Source organism: Arvicola amphibius, chromosome X, assembly GCF_903992535.2.
Source record: "Arvicola amphibius chromosome X, mArvAmp1.2, whole genome shotgun sequence".
Taxonomy (NCBI): Eukaryota; Metazoa; Chordata; class Mammalia; order Rodentia; family Cricetidae; genus Arvicola; species Arvicola amphibius.
In genome coordinates, this window is record NC_052065.1 from 71,278,387 (window position 1) to 71,302,235 (window position 23,849).

At 33.7% G+C, this 23,849-nt stretch overlaps 1 protein-coding gene across 1 annotated transcript; it reads left to right on the forward strand.

Moving 5' to 3' along the window:
* Positions 1-1,456: 1,456 nt before the first annotated feature.
* Positions 1,457-23,671, forward strand: LOC119804332. Its single transcript, XM_038315783.1, has 4 exons — positions 1,457-2,276; positions 4,157-4,246; positions 17,629-20,069; positions 23,627-23,671. Exons 1-4 carry the CDS (start codon positions 1,457-1,459, stop codon positions 23,669-23,671), a joined length of 3,396 nt encoding a protein of 1,131 aa, XP_038171711.1.
* The last annotated feature ends 178 nt before the right edge of the window (positions 23,672-23,849 follow it).

A 23,849-nucleotide genomic window follows, 5' to 3' on the forward strand; every position in this document is an offset into this window, starting at 1 on the left:
TATAACAAGCAGGGAAAATTTTTCTGAATACTAACTCCAAATCTCTAACAAAGAGAATGGGGCTACTCTAATTTTAATCAAATGGTAGTTACATGCAATCCAAAGACTGGGTTGCATAGGACTCTTCTGTTATTTAGGCATGGGGATTAGTTTGTAGGAACATAGATAATGAACAAACATCCCAAAATGTGTCTATCATGTCTATATTTAAATATGAGATTTTACTCAGGAAGGTTATACAAAGCCTATCAAGCTCTAGTTTGTAACTAATCAAGTTGATACCCTCTCCAGTGTAGATGCTTTATTGTGTTGTGTTTCGTGTTTAACTAAAAAGCTATAACTTCATGATTTATTTGTTTTTCAGCCAATAACTACAACTGTCTTATCATATGAACTTCCCATACAATATGCATCCCTTCCGAATCAAAGAGTATCTGAGAGTTGTTCATCTTCACAAAGAGTTGACACTCCAAGGTAACTCTCACTAATAATCAGATCTATCTATATACAATTTTCACCTAGACTTGAATGCAAAAAAATTCTATTTTTAATTTACAGTACACTTTAAAAGTGATACTTGATCCCTAAAAGTTGATATATTGACTAGATAGTGACAAGAAAATCACATGTTAACAAGGCATTATCCTACTCAGAGAAATACTTTTAGGTCCATCAGAAAACAGTTAATGTGAAGGCAGATGCAAACACCTATGTCAGGGAAGATAATAAAATAAACACACTAATATTCTTATTTTTTCACAAAAAGCTTAATGTTGCCTCTTGCTTTACACAGTTGACAGATAGGACTATATGCTCCGTAGTATTTTCTTACAGAAGAATTTCAACCGAGATAATGCCTTAGTACAAACTTGTAAATATTTAATCATGCATTTATTTTTGTTTTTCTTGAAGTGATGAAGGAGCAGTTACATCGGAACATGATGAAGAAAACAAATCTAAAATGGAAATTCCTGATACAAATGCATCTGAAACTTTGGGGAGTTCTTTTTACTATAAAACTTTCGAAGACCTAACAATTATTGAAAGTGATACTCCCCTTATGGACTCTGGTTCTGAAAGATGTGCAATTGATTCTGACTCTGACCGGGGTGTTGTCTCAGATTTTGAGTTAGAAGAACAATCTAAGGGCTCTGGATCAGTAGTATGGGGAGTAGATTCTGACTCAGAAAAGTCTCCTAGGGATGCAGACTCTAGAAAACAACCATTAAAAGCAGAAAGTTATCAAATGGGTTCAGTCTCAGTTGAAGACTTGACCAAGACAGAGCAACTGCTGGTGAGAATTGAACAGGTGGAATCTGAATCTCTGAAAGACTGGGTGCTCTCAGGCTCAGAGAAATCCCTGGAAGATTCTGACTATGAAAGAGACTCAGCCTCTAATAATGAAAGAAAGAAAGAAGAAAAACGTCAAATGGCTTCAGATTCCATAAAACGTCTAATGGAATCTGAAAAAACAATGATGGAGACTGAAATTTTCTGGATGATACCTGATTCTGAGAGTTATGCAGTAGACTCAGGTACAGAAAAAGATAGAGCATCAACGTCTAAGGTACATATGATACAGGTGGAAAAGCAAAGATCTAAGAGACATCTAATGGACTCTGACTCTGAATCAAGTGAGATGGACTCAGATTTAGAAAGACGTGTGCTAACCTCAGCAGCTGTGAAACATTTCATGGATACAGAAACATTTCATATGAGCACTGATAATAACAAGCCCACAAAGGATTCTTGGTCTGAAAGAACAGTGAACTCAGACTCTGAAAGCCCTGTGATGTCCTCTGATTCTGTGAAGCACATAAAGAAAGCTGAAGCATGCAAAAGTACCTGTAATTTGGAAAGACTCAAGGTGACTCAGAAATCTGAGTCTCTACAGCAGTGGTTAGATGCTAAACTAGAACAGTTAGATTCTGGTCATAGTGGATACTGGGATAGCTCTGGAAAGTATCATTTTCGGTCTATAGTACCTCAAGATAGCTTTGGAAAATGTCAGGGTGACCTTCAAACATTTCAGAGTATCACTGAAAAAGATCAAATAGACTCCAGTTCTGAAAAACATCAGAAAAAAGCTGGAAATGAAAGAGATCAAAATGAACCTGAAAGTAAAAGACACCCCATAAAAACAGAGAAAGGATTTGACAATGAGGGATTTCAAATGGATAAGGAAAGAGAAGAACATCTCGTGAAGTCTGACCATCATGATTCAGAAAATGAAGCACACCGACTTGGTGCTCGCAGAAAGGATAATCGTCCTCCAGGTATGCTAAAATATTTGTGGCCTTTTAAAAATACCTTATAAGTTTTAATCTACTCAAGAGGAATATCTAACAGTTGCTTATATTTGACCAAAATGTCACTCTTGGGAGTTACTGAAATGTGTGTTATCATATGATATCATATCATATTTGTTTCTATTAACAAATTGCCCTATAATAGCATAAACGGACAAGAAGTTGGAACTGTTACATTTCACAGGTGGATAAAAAGAAGTGCCTGGACCCATTTTGTTAGCCCACAAGACATAGTACTTTAAAAAATTCAAAAGAGAATAAATGCTGAACTACCCACTGCCCACCAAGGACACCAGGCCTCTCAGGGTACATTACTATGGGAGAGATCCTTAGAAAAAAATCATGATTCTTTTTTAGTAAATCAAAAGCAGAAATGTACAGTTTGGACACTGGATTTATAAGCAGCAAATGAAAAACCTCATGTTTTGAAATCATCTTCCAAGGAGGAAAAAAACCATCCTAGCTTTGCTGAAGTTCATGTGGGCCTGAATGTGACTAATTATCTCTCTAGAAAATAATTTTGTATTGCTGTTATTTTTGGTTTTTGAGACAGAGTTTCCCTGTGTAGCCTTAGCTGTCTTGGAACTTTCTTCATAGAACAGACAGTCCTCAAACTCAGAGATTCTGCCTCTGCCTCTGCCTCTGCCTTCTGCCTTCTGCCTTCTGCCTTCTGCCTTCTGCCTTCTGCCTTCTGCCTTCTGCCTTCTGCCTTCTGCCTTCTGCCTTCTGCCTTCTGCCTTCTGCCGCCTCTGCCTCTGCCTCTGCCTCTGCCTCTGCCTCTGCCTCTGCCTCTGCCTCTGCCTCTGCCTCTGCCTCTGCCTCTGCCTTTTTCTGTATGAGCCAGGACCTCAGTAAGTAACTGAGGTCTTTGGGAGATGACTCACTCCGTACATCCACAATTCATTGGAGACCCCATGTAGTAATAGTTGAAATATCGAATTTACATGCTTTTTTGGAAAGGGAGCCCATAGGTAACATGAAATAAAGTGCTGATAATTAAATTTCATGATGAAAACAAGTAAAAATGGCTTGAATAAATTTATTAAGAGAAAAAAAAATACCTTATAAGTTTTATTAATGGCATCATAAAATTTTCCCAAATGTCAGTAGCTTTGATATATTTTGATCTTAAACCACTTGAAAAAAATTAATAAGAAATTCAGAGACTAAACATCATAATACCAGATTTTTATTTCACTTTCAAAAAGAAGAATATCATCTTGCTTTAGGTAATTTTTTATCTCTTCTATATTATGATAAAATAAACATGAGTAACAGATAAATGCAAACTATTCCTTGAAAATTAAGGAACTTCAGGGACACCTTTATAAGAGATGAAAGGTAATTTAAATGCTGATGTACGTAGTCTTCTATAGTTAAATCTTTTTCCAAATAAATAGGAAAAAAATCCTTTTATTTATTCCAGAATGATGGTAGCTAAATTTAACATTGTGTTCTTAGGCCATAATAGACAGTGTTTTTATAAGCATTTTTTACTTACTCTGTGGATTACTATGTAGCTAGATGGCTGTACCCTGATGTCCTCCTTCTTCTTGGGCTACCTCTCAGCAACTTTTTTTCCCAGATTTCTCCTATATATTCTGTCTGCCTGCTGACCATGCCTATCCTTTTTCCTGCCTCGCTATTGGCCATTTAGATCTTTATTAGACCATCAGATGTTCTAGAGAGGCAAAGTGTCACAGCTTCACAAAGTTAAACAAATGCAGCATAAACAAAAGTAACACACCTTAACATAATATCCCCAATATTGTGTAGTAAACATTATTTTGCATAATATCATTTTATTAGTAATTGGAAATAACTGAATCTGTTTTATATGACTCTAGGTTTTTGGAGGCCTCTTACCCTGCCTACTAAGCTTGGTCAGGAAAAGAAAACTGAAGAGCAAAAGTCTGTACAGCAAAAAGATAACAGGGGTGAGTATATGCAGTAGAAATTGTCTGAGAATTTAGTCATGTTATTTGTTGATATTTTGGAAAATAAATTCAGAATCTGAAGAGATAGAGTGGTTACAAAGTAATATAATACACAATGATACTTAATTTATTACTTAATAATACTAAATTATATGATTTACTACAAAGAAAAAGCAGCACAACAAAACAGACATGAAATAAAGTCTAATAAAATATATGATATATTTGTATATATATAATCAACCCAGGAACATTTTTTTGCAGTATGTGGTGTTTTCCTGCAATGCTGGTTAGACTCCCAATGCTTATTTACAATGTGTTTAAAATAGTTTAGGATATAACTCACCCAATAAAGAATGAAGCTCACTCTTTTTAATATATTCACAGATACATGCAACTTTCAACTCTATTAGAGTATTTTATTCATACAGTGATGACTCTGTACCTATTACCTATGTATCTTCCCCTACCCTATCTTTTCCTCTGAAACAACTAATCAACTTTCTGTCAAATTTCCTATTTTACTTATTTTATAAGAATTGAATCATATAATGAATTCTACCTTATGACTTCATTCTTTAATTAGTATAACTAATCCAAGATTACTCTCTTATACTGTGTATCTTAACTTTTATGATTGAACAATATTCCATATTAGACATTATCACTTTCTATTTGTAGACCTATACATTGATGGGTATTTGGATTCATTCCATCGCAGATGTTTAAAAGATTCTGTAATGGAATATGTTTCATTTCTTGCCGGTAATATACCTAGAAGTGAAATCACATCAAAACCTATTATTTGTTGCTTAATGAATTGTCCCAAAGTTATATACTGCTTTGAAAGTTAATGTATACATAGAGATAACATTATACAGACTGAACAGTTTGTGTTAAAAATAGTTAAAAAGTAAAGAGGACACCAATTTGAAAGAGAGCAAGGAGGAATACATGGGAAGAATAAAATTATGTAAACATAATATCAAAAATGTTTTTATTAATTTTAACTTTCTTTTTAATATATTATTTGTGTCTTCAACATGATACATTTGTTTCCCTGTCCCTTTATATCTGCCGTCTGCCCTTGCAACTTCCCCATAAAATAAAATAAAATTTAAGAGAATAAAGGGAAAAAAATCTCATCATGGAAAGTGTACTGTGACACAGTGATTCACACAGTAAACTCTTATCCTTATAACTTTATTTGCAAGTGTTCTTTGCAAAGTCATTGGTCTGGTTCAAGGTCTCTCTAGGACTCTCTTTGATATCCTGTTGCACTGTGTCATGCAGATCCTGTAGTTTTGGGTCTGCAGGACCAGCCCCTTCACATGTTCCAGAAGATCGTAGATGAAGTGGTGGGTGGGAGAGAGTTGCCCCTTCTTACCCCTCACCCCTCTCCACATGCTACATATAAGGGAGCTGACTCTCCCCCTTATCAGTTGAATCGCTCAGAAAAGTAGGCCCTACTCTTCACCTGGGCAGCACAGTAGACCTGATCCTATTGACAGAGGTACAGGTGAGCTGGTCCTAAGGGTGCTAGGGTGGAATAGCTTGTCACAGCCCCATCACCTGCCAAAATGTGGTGGTGAAGACTAGGGAAAAATACCCTTCCTTCCTTGGCCCTACCACTTGTGGTGGTTTAGGGAACTGACCCTATCTTACCAGCTTTATCACATGGGAAAGTGGGCCCTACACCTTACCTGGACAGCATAGAAGAGCTCCTACTGACAGGGGTCAGGGAACCAGCCATGAGAACATGAGCATGGGGAAGTTCTGGCCCTGCCCTTCATCTGTCATGTGGTAGTGTGCAGGGGAGAGATGCCCTCTGCCCTACTCCTCACCACCTGTGGCAGGTGGGATAGCCTACCCTGGGGTTTTAAAAGTGGATGACCTGTCCGTGCCTCTCACCAGCTACAGCCTTTGAGAGAGTGGCCAACATACCTCACCTGGGCAACACAAGTAGAGCTGTCCCTGAAGGTATGGGTGTGGGAAAGCCAAGCCTGAGGACATGAAATCAGGAGAACTGACACCATCCCTTGTTCATTGCTACAAGGGATTAACTAGCCAGGACAATGCTGGAGAGCTCACCTTGGTGGTGAAGATGAAAGAGAGCTGGTGGGCTGAAGAACCCTGCAACTTTCCTGGCCCAGAACCAGAATTATGAGTTGGCCCGCCCAAAAAATTATTTTTAAAAAGCACATATATTACACACATTAGGCATATGACTTCATAATGCTTTTTTCTTCTGTGTGGACTATATTTTCTTGCCATCAAAATCCAATCTTAATTTGACAAAATATTGTTATAGATACCTATTTTCATATTTATAAGTTTTCCTTTTGATCCTTACATTTTAGACCTCGTATATAATAATACTTTTCCAATTCCAAGGTTGTAAAGTTTTTTTCTAAGAGCTTCATAGGTTTGTATCTTACATTTAAATAATTAGTCTATTTGGGGATTTTTTGGCATAGTGTGATGTAAGAGAACCTTTCTTTTTTTGAAGTGGCTGCACCTTATCCTGTTATCATTTGTTGATAAAATTATTCTTTTCTGCATGGAGTGTTATTTACACTATTGTAAAAATCAGTTTAAACTGATCCATAATTTCATGTATAGATTGTAATTTTGCCATTGAGCTACCTGCTTATTATTGTAACAATACCACACATCATTTCAAAAAAATTCGCTGTGTGGGCATTTCAGCACCCCAATGAAACCCTTTGTGAACCATATTCAGAGTATCTGTCATGGTACTATATGATAAAGTTTTGTCAGCAGAGTACTGCTAAGTTGGGAGGGGTAAATTAGGACTGTATAGTACTAAATGAGGTGAAAAGTTGTTGGGAACTGTCACATTGGATCCAAGCAGTGTGCCAGATATAGCTTTGCACTATATCATTTCCATATTTACTCTTTTATAGTTTTGCCTCCAAAAAACCATGGACTTGACTGGTTAGTAGGGTTTCAACCTCCTGAGAAATGAAACTCTTTATGCTGTCCAGTCATATATTTATCTTCAAACCAGTTTCCTTTTGGTCCATTTTTTAAACTCAAAACTTCCCCAACTGTTTGTTCTTTATTTTTCCATTTATTCTTACTTGTATTTAAATTACCCTCCTCAGAATTCATTAATTTTTGTCTTTTCATAATGTCCCCAAGATTGCATAAATTCTGCTCACAGGCATTTGTTTGATTGCATATTCCAAGTCCTCTTACTTGCTTATATGCCCTGTTAGTCTGTCCTCCCCTGATCCTTTCTTTTTGTGAAGTTTCAATTTCCAGCATTTTACTTTGGTATTCTTCAGTAATTCCTTATTGAACACCATTTTCCTATCCTGTATTGACTTTCTTATTCCATTCAGCTATTTTCCATGTGTTCCCTTAGAAATTTTTGGTAGATTTGTATCCTCTTTTCTTTGTATACTTTCTGTATAAGTTGCTTTTGGGATTTGCCTGCACCACTAACTAGGGCAAAAATCAGTGACTGCCTAGGTCATAGGCCCTAATACCATTATTAGGCTAAATTAATATAGTATTAAACTGCCTCCTGTGTTCTTATCTTTATATCCATTGATATAAAGATCTCATAACCATCCTCAGAGGAACTTCTTTTTTTACTACATGACAGTTAGTACAAAGACCCACAACCAATTAGTGTGCAGAGAATAAGAGACTGGAGTACTCAGCATTAAATGAAACTTTGTGTGACACTACCTTTTCTCAACATTCAAGGATCTTTACAGAAGAAGGGATGAAAAAGAAATAAAAGCCAGAAGGAGTAACTATCTGTAACAAAACAATATATGCCTATCATGAGAGCACAGTTGTACATACAAACTCAGAGTGGCTAGGGCTACACATTATGAAAGACTACCCATGTTCCAGTAGATGATCCCACAGACATACACATATAGGCAGTACTAAGTGGACTCAAAGGGTATTAAATTTAAGAGACAGATGAAGTTGGGAGGGAAAGCTGGAGAGTATGAAAGATGGATTGGAAGGGAGAAAATGAGTAGACTGGGTCCAAAATTATATGAATTATGAATATTAAATATAGTACTTATTAATAAGAAATATATATTTAACAAATGCCAGTTTTTAAAAAATTTAGGCACAACATGTCACTAATTCATTCTTGAAACACATATTAAGTTCTTTCCAAACCCAATTCAGACACCAGTCAAGGGTAAAGGAAACCTTTCAACACAGAAGCTTAAGGAATGATTTTACTAAATCTGTGTGCAGTTTGCTCTGTTAGACCTTCTCCAAGATGTCTTTTCATGAAAATTGTTACTAATAAAACCCCTATATGGCAAGATATAAACTGCATAAATGATCCTAGTTTATACTTTTTAATCTTCCCTCATCTAGTTAGAACAAAAGCCCCTTATCAGAGAAGTCTATCTTTACAAAAAAAATTCAGGCCATCAATTCAGGCACAGTGTAACTACAGTTAAGTTTGAGCCGACCTGAAAGCCTTGCATGCTCAGATTTTATTGGTAGAGTCCACAAGGCATAAGTATAGTCCCAGAAGGCACATTTGTTGCCCTTGAAAACACATCCTAAGTAAAATATATATTAGTCGGACAATATAGGTTAACCGGATTCCCACTGTGGCTTCTCACCATAGAATATACTCTTCTTAGTTTAATTTTTAGTATAGTCCACTTAAGTTAGTTCTGTCTCTTTTCACAACAGCTGCCTAAAAGCTGATGGATCCAGGTATTTTTCTTTGACCAGCATACCAGTTGATACCTTGAAATGCTTTACTTTCCATGTATGTGTGTTGAAAGTGTTAGAACTAAAACTATCCCTATAATTTCATATTCAGTGCTACCTGCTGTGATTTTAGGCTCATCCGCCAAATAAATTCAATGAACTTACAACACCTCGAATCACCAGCCAATTAAGTTTTCCTTCAGAAAATGGTAGAAACTAACAGAAACAGTTCTAAAAAGCAAGCATCATTAATTCTTATTTAGAATCCTATGCCTAAATTTGTAAGGCTTATAATATATTGTCATAAAATTAGTGTATGCAATCATCAATATTTGTTATATTTTCAGTTATCTGATACTTTATCAAGATCTTTTGTCTTGGTTTAGTTGTATGCAAAAGTAACAAAACCATTTTGTAGAATATTTGTAGACAACCAGAAGTACAAGTCACAAATCTTTTTAAAAAAAAAAAAACTTTAAAAGTGGCCGTATGTGATAGTTCATCATTCATAGTATAATCTTATGGTCAGCCTATAAAAAAACCCACTTCTTTTCTGGGGTTAGCTGCATTTAGCAATCAAATTTCTGTATTAAAATATTAGACTAGTAAATAAAGTAAGTTGGGCTCTTAGTGCATTGTTATAATACACACTAATATTGAAATTGAATACAAGGCAACAGCAATGAGCCATGCCCCAAAGATGATCCGAAGTCCAATATATCAGTAGTGATTACACTCTTTGTGGTATGCTCTCCCTCAGTGTACAATATGGGAAAGAATTGCAAGTTAGGAATGCAACCAGTCTCTGTTACAAATATAAAGATTATTAACATCTTGTTTTCAGACTAATTAAAAGCCAAATCCTTTCATGTAAGCATTTATGCGTGACCAAGAAACAGTGAAGCACTCATCATGATTTCTGAGTTTGTGGGTACATATAGGAGTGTCTGAATTCTGACACACATTCTGAATTATTTTCTTTGAGTAGAGTGATTTTTGTTTGACACAGCTTAATATTAGTTCTGAAATAACAGATCTATTAGAATTTGAGTACATGCTCAACCTCATTAGCCATCAGGGAAATGCAAATCAAAACAACTTTGAGATACCTAATCTTACACCCGTCAGAATGGCTAAAATCAAAAACACCAATGATAGCCTTTGCTGGAGAGGTTGTGGAGTAAGGGGTACACTCATCCATTGCTGGTGGGAATGCAAACTTGTGCAACCACTTTGAAAAGCAGTGTGGCCGTTTCTCAGGAAATTAGGGATCTACCTACCCCAGGATCCAGCATTACCACTCTTAGGAATATACCCAAGAGATGCCCTATCATACTATAAAAGCATTTGTTCAACTATGTTCATAGCAGCATTATTTTTAATAACCAAACCTGGAAACAACCTAGATGCCCCTCAATGGAAGAATGGATAAAGAAAGTGTGGAATATGTACGCATTAAAGTACTACTCAGCAGTAAAAAACAATGACATCTTGAATTTTGCATGCAAATGAATGGAAATAGAAAACACTATCCTGATAAACCCAAAAAGATGAATACGGTATGTACTCACTCATAAGTGGATTCTAGCCATAAATAAATGTCATTGAGCCTATAATTCGTGATCCTAGAGAAGCTAAATTAGAAGGTGAACCCAAAGAAAAGCATATAGCTATCCTCCTGGATATTGAAAGTAGACAAGATTTCCAGGCAAAAATTGATTTCTCTAGTAATGGAGTTTTGACCATGTTTACAGAATCAAGCATAAATTCCCTCCTGTAAGGCAAGCCTCAAATCCAATCAAGAAAGTATTTGGTGACTCCATAAACCATCTTGTCATTAATGTATAAGTGGGCATATCTTGCCTGGTAAGTGAGTATTGTAGTGTGAGGAGTACAATATTGTATAAGACCGTTGATAATTTTTTCTCACCAGAGAGCTCACATAGCACTTTGTAGCACTGTGAAACCAGACAAGAGAATGGTAGTTTTATGTTCAGTTCAGGAATAATTTTTCTTTGCCCTACAAATAGAATGTGGAGTGTCTTCAGCAATAGAGTCTTGGCATCTAGTTAAGATGGGCAACCAAGAGCAATAGATATATTCTTCATTGTTTTGGGTATCTCTCATTAGTACTTCTCATTGGAGGAAAGTAATACATGCCTGATACTGAAATTTTCACTAAGTCCATATATTTAGAAATCAGCATTGCTCACCCATGAGGTACTCCTATTCAAACTCCATTTAAATATATATATATATATATATATATATATATATATGTATGTATATATATGATATACACACACATATATATGCATATATATTAAATAGTTAACAACCTAGTGGGGTTTCATCAAGCTGCTTAATGCATTCTTGATTTTGTTTAACCCGCCCTAATCCCTCCTTTCTACTACTCCTTGTCCCTGTCCCCACTTAAACCTTTTGTTTCCAATATTCTCCATTGTTCTTTCATAAAACATTTTCCCTGCTTATCAATGACTTAATAGCTAGCATCCACTATATGTGAATATACTATACTATATTTGTCTTTTCTGGGTCTGGGTTACCTCACTCTGGATAACTTTTTCTAGTTCATCCATTTACCTGCAGTTTTCCAGATTTAATTTTTTAAATTAATGTGTAATATTCCATTGTGTAAATGTATCACATTGTTATTATACATTCATCCATTGACAGACATCCAGGTTGTTTCCAGTTCCTGGACATTATGAATAAAGCTGCTTTGAACACAGGTGTCTCTGTAGTTGGATGTAGAGTCCTTTAGGTAAATGTCCAAAAGTGGTATAGCTTGATCTCTTTTAGAACTATCACACTGATTTCCATAGTGATTATAAAAGTTTGCACTCTCATCAGCAATGAATAAGTTTTTCCCATATGCCATATCCTCACCAGCATGAACTGTCATTTGTTTTATTGGTCTTACCCATTCTAACTAGTGTAAGATAAAAATCTCAAAGTAGTTGTAATTTGCATTTCCCTGATGATGTTTCCTGTTGAACATATATTTAAGTGCTTCTCAGCCATTTGACTTTCCTCTTTTGAAAATTCTGTTCTATATCTCATTTTTATTTGGGTTGTTTTCTTGAAATCCAGCGTTTTTTAGTTCTTTAAACATTTTTAGATATCAGCCCTCTTTCAGATATGTAGTTGATAAAAAATATCTTCCCATTATGTAGCCTGGCACTTTGAGTGATAGTATCATGTGCTATACAAAAGCAGCTTAACAAGGTCCCATTTATTAATTATTATTCTTAGTGCCTGCATTAATGGTTTTCTGTTCAGAAGTATTCTGTACCAATGAGTTCAAGATTATTCCCCCACTTTCTCTTCTGTCAGATTCAGTGTATCTGCCCTTATGTTGAGGTCTTTGGTCCTTTTGGAGTTGAGTCTTTTGCAGGGTGGTAAGTATGGAGCAGTTGTATTCTTCTACATGCAGCAAATTTAAGTTGTGTTGCTCATATATTCCTGTATATGTGGCCTTCCACTGTAGTGTGGGATACACTCTTAAGAAAACTATCTTCCAGCAGTCATCTCTTGTTAATCTCTCCTTGGATACGAGTAGTCCTTTGTGCCAACCTTCCCTCTTCCATGCTGGGATTTTGTATGGCTTGAACTTGCAGGGTGTTTGTGTATTACAAAGCCTGAGAGTTTGTATGTGAAGCTGCCTTGTGTTCAGAGGATACTGATTCTCTACTCATCTTCTGCAGTGATCCCTGAACCTTCAAGGAAGTTGTGTGATATGGATGTTACTTTTAGGGTTCAGCATTTTATAGTCTTTTATTTTAACTTTGACTACTTGTGGGTCTCTGTTAATCTAATTAGTTTTTTTTTTTATTTTCTGGGAGATGGCAGAGGCTTTAGTTGGATATTAAAATCACATGAGATGAAAGAACTTGATAAATCTATTTTTTTCTATTATGACTATTCCTGATTTATTTTGGTTAGTATTTGTATGCATTTTTCATCATCCCTTCAACTTCACTGTATGTGAACACCATCATAAATGCATGTAGGGTGATACTCAGTCTTTCATTTAGTTTATTTAATTTTAAATAATAAAGAAGTATTGCCATTTTTGGGGGGATGAGAATGTTATGGTTCATTCTTTTGTTCTTTTCCTATGTTACTATCTTCCTTTGTCTCAGGACCCCCCCATATATGAATGTGGATGGTTACTGTAATTTAATACCTTACTTCCATGTATCACATATATGACACACTTTATTTAACGTTACCATGAGACTTACATAAAACAGCTTTTATAACATCCATCTTCAGGTAATTGAGAACTTAAATTTAATTGTAAATGACACACACATTTCATTATACTCACACACTCTGATACTGATATCACAATTTGCATGTTTTAATATAACCACTAACATTTTATAATTACTTTAGTACTTTGGGATTTGTCTTTTGTAATAGGATTAAAGGGCATTTACTCAATACAGATATAGTATTAAAATAGGCTGTATTAGTTCATATATCTACTCATACTAGTATATTTGTAATTTTATGTTTTCATGCTTTATTTCTATTTGAAGTACTGTCTTTTGCATTTCTTATAATAATACAATAATTTCCTATAATATAATAATTTCCTATAATAATATAATATCCACAATTATATAGATTCTGTAAGCTTTTGTTTGCTCAATAAAATATTTCTCTTCATTTACTTTTTAAAGCAAATTTTTCCTTTTTCTCTTTTTATTCTTGAGTTTGCCAGAATGTGTATACTGATACAATTGTCACTGTCTTTCAGTATCCTTATAATTTCATCACTTTTTTTATTTTTTGCCCCAACTAGATAACTTCCAATTAACTATCATCTTATTTTATTTTCCTCTTCTGTGATTAGTTTGCAGTTGATTTACTTTAGTGAATTTTTTTCATTTTAATTATTGTATAGTTTAACTCTTTGTTTTCTTTTTTAAAATAGATTTATTTATTATGTATACAACATTCTGCCTTCATGTATGCCTGCACAGCAGAAGAGTGCACCAGATCTTTTACAGATGGTTGTGAGCCACCATGTGGTTTCTGGGAATTGAACTCAGGACCTCCGGAAGAGCAGCCAGTGCTCTTAACCACTGAGCCATCTCTTCAGCCCCTAACTCTTTTTTTTCTATTTGATACATATTAATTAGCATGTTATCTTTGAAATTCTCACTTTGTTGATGGCTTTTACCTTATTCTGAGCATACTTATGATTATTATTTTTGACATAGATCTCAATTTCATTAGAATCAATTTCTGGATATATATAAATGATTCCTTTGTTTTGAAAAAATTCCATATTTCATTGTTGTCTTTGACTTTTCATATCTGCACATTATAAAAATAGTCTCCGCTCCCAGATTTTGTTCAGATGGCATTATTCAAGAGAGAACCCCGCATTAAGTAGCCTGTTATCTAAATCTCAGTATCTCCCAGACACCTATAATAAATATACTAAGTCTCTCTAAGAGTCTACCTATAATATACTAAGTATCTCTAAGAGTCTACTTCTCATTCTTTAAGGTTCATTTTCTTAGAACTTGTTCAAAACTTGGAACTGAGTTCAGATCTCCAAAACTGTAAAAGCTGGAGAGAGGAATCTTATCTTTAAACCAATTTTTCCCTAAAGAAGATGGGAGACAGAGACAGTAAAATCGCTGGAGACTTTAAGACAAGCTTGACTGGTTTTTCCAGCAGTGAATAATAAGGGAGAAACTGTTTCGAAATATGTGTACCACATGCCCAGTTCATACAAATAAACAAACATGGATGAGTACACACATAAATGCTTCATTTACACACAAAATATTTTTTAAAATATTTAATAGATTTGTAAGTTAACATAGCATTGCTTATATCCATAGTATATTCATCAGATTCTTAAAGAAAGTAAGAATTTGTGCGTATTCATCTCTGTATACAAACTCAACTTGATGGCTAGCTATCAAATGATTTTTGAAATAGTGGTAAATTTAGTTGATTAGTAACAATTAGTAAATAATAAAAATACAAACAATTGTATAAATAAAAATTAGGAAGTTACCAAACAACAGTAAAAATATTATAATCAAGAGTTCTATCTAAAATCGTATAACACATGATAATATCAGTTATATGCTATTTCTTAGTTAGGGCTTTTATTGATGTGAAGAGATAACATGACCACAGCAACTCTTATAAAAGAAAACTTTTAATTTGGGTTGGCTTACAGTTTCAGAGGTTTAGTCCATTTTTGTCATGGCAGAAAGCATAGCATTTAGGCAGACATGGTACTGGAGAAGAAGCTGAGAGTTCAACATCTGGAACCACAGGCAGCAGAAGATAACTACCACACTAGGATGCGTCCACAGTGACACACTTCCTGCAACAAGGCCACATATACTCCAAAAAGACCACACCTCCTAATAGTGCCTCTAATTATGGATCAAGCATTCAAACACATGAGTCTATGAGGGTTATTTCTATTCAAACCACCAGATGCTATTAGAATAATGTTTACATAAATACATGAATCATATGTAGATCTTTAGGATAGTATGATTATAAACAACAGTTATTAGAGGTAACAGTGAACACTAGGTTCAATGAGAGACTCAGTCTTACAATTTTAAGGTGAAAAAAATAGAGGCAAATGTCTGACATTGACTCTAGTCTCCACAGGGGTATGCAGAGCTGAGCATGCATGTGCATAAAAACATACATCACAAAAATAAAATAAGTTTAAAATTAAAAAATTGACAGGACTGAGTACAGTATCACATTTTAGGTTTTTTGTGGTTAGGTATCTCACTACAAATATTTAAACCATTTATCATCATAAAATCATATGCTTGATATGCCCTTTTACAAATAGATAATTTTTCATGTTTTTTCAATAGTACAGTACTTCTTAATAACTGTGTACTTATTACTTGCTCTCCAGACAGATTATGTCTTACTGTTCTAGACTATTACCTTAAATAGGGAATATTATTAGTAACAGCCACAGTCTTTTTTGTGTGTGTGTGTTTCTTTGTCACTAATTTATACCAGTATATAATTAAAGTACATTGATATATATACTCAAAGACCATAGCACTGAAGAAAATAATTACATTTTAAAAAATTTTGACATTTGATTTGGTATAGAAAATTAATAATTTGACCTTTATTTTATATTTATTGTAAAGAATATGACTTTAGGGTACTAATTGTCTTCAACATTATACAAATATCTTCAATACCATCATGTTACCAGGGGCACTAGAATAACTTAATATTCTTTTCAAAATATACTCTTGTTTTATTAGCAATGAAGTCTTTCAAAGAGGAAATATTTCATTATAGGCAAATCATATATGCCTTATACTAGTGAATATCTTTCAGAGTATACCTATTTGATTGTGCAACCAAAAAAAGGATAATATTTTTAACAATATCTTATGGACTCCTGTGATGATAAGGGAAATTTGATGAGAAAACTTATGTCTTTGTAAAAATTTTATTACCAGTTTCTAACAGGAAATTACCATTCAGTATTCCTAAACTTTTTTCAAAATATGATTTCATGTTTATGCATAATAATATACTTGATCTGAGTTCGAGGCCAGCCTGGTCTACAAGAGCTAGTTCAGGACAGACTCTAGAAACTACAGGGAAACCCTGTCTCGAAAAACCATATATATATATATATATATATATATATATATATATATATATATATATGTATATGTATATGTATATGTATATGTATATGTATATATATATATATATACACTTGAAACATGGAGAAAATGGCAATAAAGTTTATATTTGTTTTAAAATTTAGTCTTGTACTTGCCTATGTACCTTGATGACAAGATTGTCCATAATGAAATTCAATAATTTTAGTTCAATTTTAAAGCTAAGATATTGGTAAATAATCTACATTTCCACAATGATATAACATTGAGTTCAATTTTTTTTTTTTTTTTGGTTTTTCAAGACAGAATCTCCTTGTAGCTTTGGAGTCTGTCCTGGAACTAGCTCTTGTAGACCAGGCTGACCTTGAACTTACAGAGATCTGCCTGCCTCTGCCTCCTGAGTGATAGGATTAAAGGTGTGCACCACCACTGCCCTGCTAATGTTAACTTCTTGATAGCTATAGAAGATATAGATGCTATTAACTCTCATATGAAAAAGTATATCAAATACAAGGATATGTTTTTCTCTCTAAACATGGAGATTTTATATATCATAAATGGTATAGCCTGGGAACAAATAAAGTTCTTAAAATTTCTAGAAATACAATGAAACAATGTAGATAGCTTTATTGTAACAAATTTGTAAAGCTATAGTTGTATATTGGTCACAGCATTTTGTAAATTCTTATATAGTGATTAATTTTCTAAAGCGTAAGCTCTGTCAACTTGAAGAAAATGACTCTGAAGTAAATGACCATGTTTTATTTATAGCTTAAAAAGCTTCAAATGGCATTTAATTGAGAAGAAAATTAAGGGTCATGGCCTTCCCTAAAATATCAAATAAAATTCACTATAATACTTTGAAAGAAATTATATTTTGTTTACACGGATTTCTATTGTAATGTGAACATTAAAGTTGGATTCATTATGTATTTGTCTACGCTTGCTCATATATTACTCTTCTCTCAGTTTGCAGAAGTCAGTTAACAAGAAACAAGAATGAAGACAAAACTGTGAGATTCAAAGAGGCATCTTCAAGTCTCAGTGCCATGCAGCTGTCACAGGAAAAAAGAAAGGAAAAACATGGCTATAGTTTTTCTCCGGACTCTCATACACTCACTGATGAGAAGTATCACAGAAAAGCCAGCCGGAAAATATCTGTCTATAAGCACCATTGCAGGGAGTATAGATATGCCCATGGTTTTGAGAGTTTAAAGTATCAAATTACTCCTATTCCTCTAAGTTCTGAGACTTGCACCTCTAATGTATCATCACTTGTTGGCAGCCCAAATTCTAAGAGTTCTAAGTCTGTCACAAGACAGAAGACTCGAAGAAGTATTACATCTTCTTTGGATATGGGAACTCAAAGATGTGCCAGATGTTTTATGAAAATCAGTAACTCTTCTTTTCATAAATGCTCCACAAATTCTGATGATTCTGATTCTGACTCTCCTTTACATAGCCAAATTTCCTCAGATTCTAAATGTTCTTTGGGTTCTAAAACTGTTAGACACCTCAAGACTTCTCGAAATAGCCCTTTATCTCGATCCCTGGATCCTAAGCATTGTGTGGGCATCCGATGCTCTCTGCACAGGGAAGATTTTAAATATTCTTTGGATTCCACCTCTTATTTACATTGTGAAAGTTGTTCAGCTCTCCAAAATCTTAAGAACTCTGCTGCTACCCAAACCATTCCTATAAAATCTGAAAAAATCATGGGCCAGCATAGTACTTCTGGCCACATGATGTTGACACCAAAAAGATTATCTGCAAGTGAAAGCAAATTCAATCTTACTGCCCAAACTCAAAATAAGGATAATTCTGATGATAGCATTTTTAAACTTATCAGTGCTAGACATATCAAAGATGAGGCTGATGTTGAAAACAAACTTCTTTCCAAAGATGAGACAGAGCATGAAGATGAGACAAATACTGAAGAGGAAACAGAAGTTGAAGATGAAACAGACACTGAAGATGAAGACAGCAAAGATAAGAAAGATCCCAAAGATAAATCTGACTCTGATGGCAGTGATCCTAAAGATGGCAACTCTGAAAATAATACTGATAACAATAGTGGGTCTGATCCTAGCGGTGCTTCTGGGCCTACAAGTGGACCTGATTCCATCAAGGATGGTGACTCTAAAAATGGAACTGATCATAACAATAAATCTGACCCTGCCATTGATAAGGCCTCCGACGGTGATATTAACTTGAAATATTACACTGATTTAGACAATGCTCCTGATCTGGCAGAAGATGTCAATCAACACAATAATGCTGACTCCAAGGGTAGCACAACTCCAAACTCTGCCTCTGGAAACAAAAATAGAACTGTGCTGGACTATATTTCTGGTTCCAACTATAATTCTCTTCCTAGAAATGACACTGGACAAGGAAATAATATTTACTCTGAGACTATTAGACCAGTTTCCAACAGTCTTTACTTCATCAAAAATGAAACTGATCCTAAGAACAACCCTAGCCCCCAAAACAGCCATGGACTTCCAAAAGATACTGAGTCTAACTATAATACCAAGCCCAGTAATGCTACTAGCCACAGTGTTGTACCTAACAATATTTCTGACTCTAACTATGATATAGAACCTTCTAGCACTGCTAGTCACATACATACAGCTGCCATAAAATATTATTCAGACCTTAATGATATCACAGGGTTTACATATGAAGTAAGATCAACTTTTCTAGTCAGCCCAAACTATTTTGGCAGAAAGAAATATGCTACTTTAACCAGCTTTACATTTAGCACTATCAGTGCCATTGATACTAACAACATCATTAGCTGTATTGCTGCTATTAGCTTTCAGTTTACTGCTGGAGAAAACTATGCCCCCCAAAATAAACATTTCCTTAGTCATTTTAATGGATTCAACATTATCATCAAAAATATTCAGAATGATCATAATTCTTCTAGTACCAGCGATATTAACATTCTAACTGATAATGAATTAAAAGCCAGTTCTATATCATCATCTATTCTTAAAATTGTTTATAGAAATATCTCACATTTTATTACTGGCACAAATCATACTTCCTATCCTGATTTTTTGATAATCTCTGAATTTTATGATCCACTTGAATTTGTTAGAGCTTATATAATTTTTGATAACCAAAATATTGGTGTTCATTTCCAAAACACTGCTAGATACATGTACCCTGATACTTCTAAATATGCCACTGGGTCAACAGATGCCCTTGATGCCAAAGAATCTGGCTTTTTAAAAGATTTTTCTGGGGTCCAGAATCCAATTGGCATCAAGGATCCTTCTCCTTTCAAGATTCTTTCCAATCTAAATATTTCACTCCACAGTTTTGATGTTATAGTTGAAGCTGAACTACCAGATGTTATGAAGTTTGCTATATCATCAGGTGCTGTGAATAATTTATTTAAGGTAAGTTTACATAAATATACATTTCACATTCATTCTCAATTTCTTGTAACTTTTAGCATCAGGTTATTGATCCTAGTTTAAAATTAATGGATATGTAAACTGTGGAATAATGGAGTCAAAGTATCCAATATTATTTATTTTACATGGTAAAGTCTGTAGTGTGATTTTCAATAGGAAATATTCATCTTCTATACATTGGTGAATGGCAAACTAACTGAATAGGCTATAGTAGACTGTTCTACTTCTTTACTTTCTTAGTAATGTTTGAATAGTTCATAAATGTAAACCTAGTCACAAGCAAGCCAGTAGATTTTTACATAAGTATCGCTCACATGTACCCTTGTTTGGCTAATTCCTCTTTAGTGATAGAGAAAAGGTGAAGGAAATTATGGAAGGGATGGGACAGAAGGAATGAGGAAGAAAAAGAAGAGCAATCAAAATTAATCTTAAGTATTGTGAATGAAACCATTTAACCTAAAGCAACTTTGAAAACACTGATATTTTTAAGAAGGGTTTTTGAAGTAGCTTTGGCATTCTGAACTCTCATTTACTTTTAAATAAATAACACTTGAGTTATTTTAATGACATGCAAGAAAGCAAAACCCACTAATAGATTTATAACTTTAGTTTAAAATCTGTTTATCTAATTTTTCTTTATAATAAATAAACCTATTTTTATCAATTATTTCTTCTAGTATGAATTATATTCACAAATTAAGATTGCTTAAGTACATAGAGAACTATTTTTGACAATAACAAAGTACAGTTATTTTTTGTAACTTTAGCAACACATTATCAATAAAGCATAATTAAGTTGATATACATTGCATTTTATACAGTAGACAAGGTAAACAAACTTAAATTTGACTTCAGTGTCTGTGTGCAAATGTTCAACTTCATGTAATTTGCTTTTTTAAAATAAGTAAATGAATACAACTATACTTTTATAGTGAAGCACATATTCAAATAGTCAAAATAGAAGTACAAAATTATCTCCTTAATGCTTTTACTTTAATAGAGAACAGTTTTATGGTTTTTCCCTAGAGACAGCATCTTCGTAGAAACAGCAAGTATGGTTTTTATGTTTTCCTTATATAGAATTAAAGCTCATGTTGGGTAGCTATAAGTAATAAAAGAGTATTGCTCAGATAAAATATTTAGAATTTAAAGAGTTTTTTCTTGTCTTTCCATTTCTTTCAAATGAACCTTTGTTTGCATTGGTATGAAAAAATTGAAATATTAGTTTATTCTTTTGGTATTCATGGCCAAATGAAAGCATGGTTTTAAAGTTTTATCTTTCTCTATTCTATATAACTTTCTTTTTTTCTTAATCTGTGGCTTTCTGTGTAGCTGTGTGACTGGACCCTGGAGTCCTCCTTTTTTCACTCCTCAATCTTCTTCCCAAATTTCTCATATTTATTCTCTCTGTCTGCCAGCCCCACGTATCCTTTCTCCTGCCTGGCTATTACCCACTCAGCTCTTTATTAGACCAATCAGGTATTTTAGACAGGCAAAGTAACACAGCTTACAAAGCAACGTAAAAAAATGCAACACATCTTTGCATTATTAAACAAATGTTCCACAGCCTACACAAAGTATCAGATCTTAAACTAATATTTCATAACAGAAGGACATTTATACATTTAATTAGTTTGGTTAGTAGACCTTAAAAGAAATGTTAAATGCCCACATAGTCTAGAAAATGCAATATCCTTCAAAAACATATATCTCAATATATTTACATAGAGATAACCAGTTTTCCCACTCCTTGCTTTTTATGAGTATGCTATATTTTCTTACAGTTGAAGATGTGTTTCTTAGAAATTTTCTGTCTGACATACCACGAAAGATCTCCTGTTCAAAGATAAAGGCAACTTGCACAAGGTCTGTTAATTGTTCAACTTCTTTACTTAGAGGACCATCAGTTTACCTGACATTACCATAAAGTAGCTATTTGATATAACAATTTAATATTTTTCCATGTTACTAAAGTGCTTGATGGTCTCTTAGTGTTATATTACTTGTCCGATAAGGACTTTTATCATTCATAATTTTATAGTGTTTAGTTATTGAACCAGGGCCACTGTTGTGTTAGACAAGTGATCTACAATTTAGCTACAGCTATAACTAAGAAAGGAACTTGAAAATGTTCAGTTTGATATAGTAAACTTAATTGTATTCTCTTTTTGGTATAGTTAAAGGTTTCAAATTGAAAGTAACCAAAGTATTCTCTCCAAAAATTCTGAGAGGAAAAAAACTGAGCAATTTAAAAAAGAGAGCCTCTACTAATGTAAATCTTTCATTTTTTCTTGATATTTTGTGAGAAAAATCATAATTAATCTTATAATAGATAAAGATTTTGCCAGGTGGGGTGGCACATGTCTTTAATTCCAGCACTCCAGGGGCAGAAACAATCAGATAGATCTCTGTGAATTCTTCATAGCCTAATCTACATAGCACATTCCACATAGACCAACGAATGCTATATAAGACTCTTGTCTCATAAAAGAAAAATTGATTTAAATTTTCTTTTAAACTTTTCTCTATATTTATGTGATGTGTAGTTTTCTGAGACAAATACAAACCTACAAAGGCATAAGTGAGGAATCCAAAGTGAACCAGTTGTCCCAAGTTCTGGATAAGGAATACCTTTGTTACTGCTCTTGTGTATAGAAAAACAAATGCCTGTGATTCTTTCTGAAAAAAAAAAACTCAGATCATAATTTTCCTGATTTTTCAGGGATTCTCATCCAACTCTCTTTATTATAACCTCAGAGCTGCATTTTTCATCTCGTAAATTGTATGCTACAAATAGGAACTGGTAATAGCTAAATAAATACATAGTGATAGACAGTGAAGAAAGAAAAGTGTTATAGGCCCTGAAATGATAATTTATAGATAATTATGAGTCTCAACCAGAAAAAAATTACTAAGATAATTAATTATGAGGGTTTAAGCAAAAGTTCAGAAAAATTCAGTATTTAATTCATTCAAAATATTCTTCAATAAAAATTGTAAATAATATGTAAGGTTACATAAAAAAGATTGAGAAATCAATGAAATTATAAGATAGATGAAATTTGCAGTTATTCAAGCTCTTAGTAATACAAAATACAATTTTATTTAGTACATTGTCTCTATTTCCCATATGAAGAATTAGAAGCATAGAATAATCAAGTAATGTTTCCATGATTACATAGCTATCAAATTAAATAGCATATAATTAAACATACAGAGTTAATTTGTATATCAGCTATAACATTCTATTTTAGCAAACAAATATAGTAAACGGAGTATTAATGTAATATATCATATATATAGGTTACAAAGTAAATATCACTATTGTTCCATCTTAACATTTTAAGAAATAGTATTTTCCCTGTTATTATAAGGTAATCATAGCAGTTTCTAGAGTAAGGACTTGAATTTTTCAAGGATCACAATATCCAATATTTTCTATTACAATAATTATTTGAAATAGAGACTCTAAGTAGAAATATATTTTTCTTTTACTACCACTTATAATTCCTTAGTTTGTTTTTATCCTGTTGTTGCAGCTCAAACTCCAAACAGTTAGCAGACAAATCTTGGCCTTTGATTAAGGAAAAGAATACCTTGAGATGGAAAAGACAAAAGCACAACCAAGAAGGTTCTGAGAATATGAGCAGATAACTTCAAAAAGAACTACAAAGATTCCTGAGCAATGTTTATTTTATGTTTATTATTCTTAGATATTCTCTACATTATATGCCCAAGCTTTTATTTTCTGTTGTGAACACA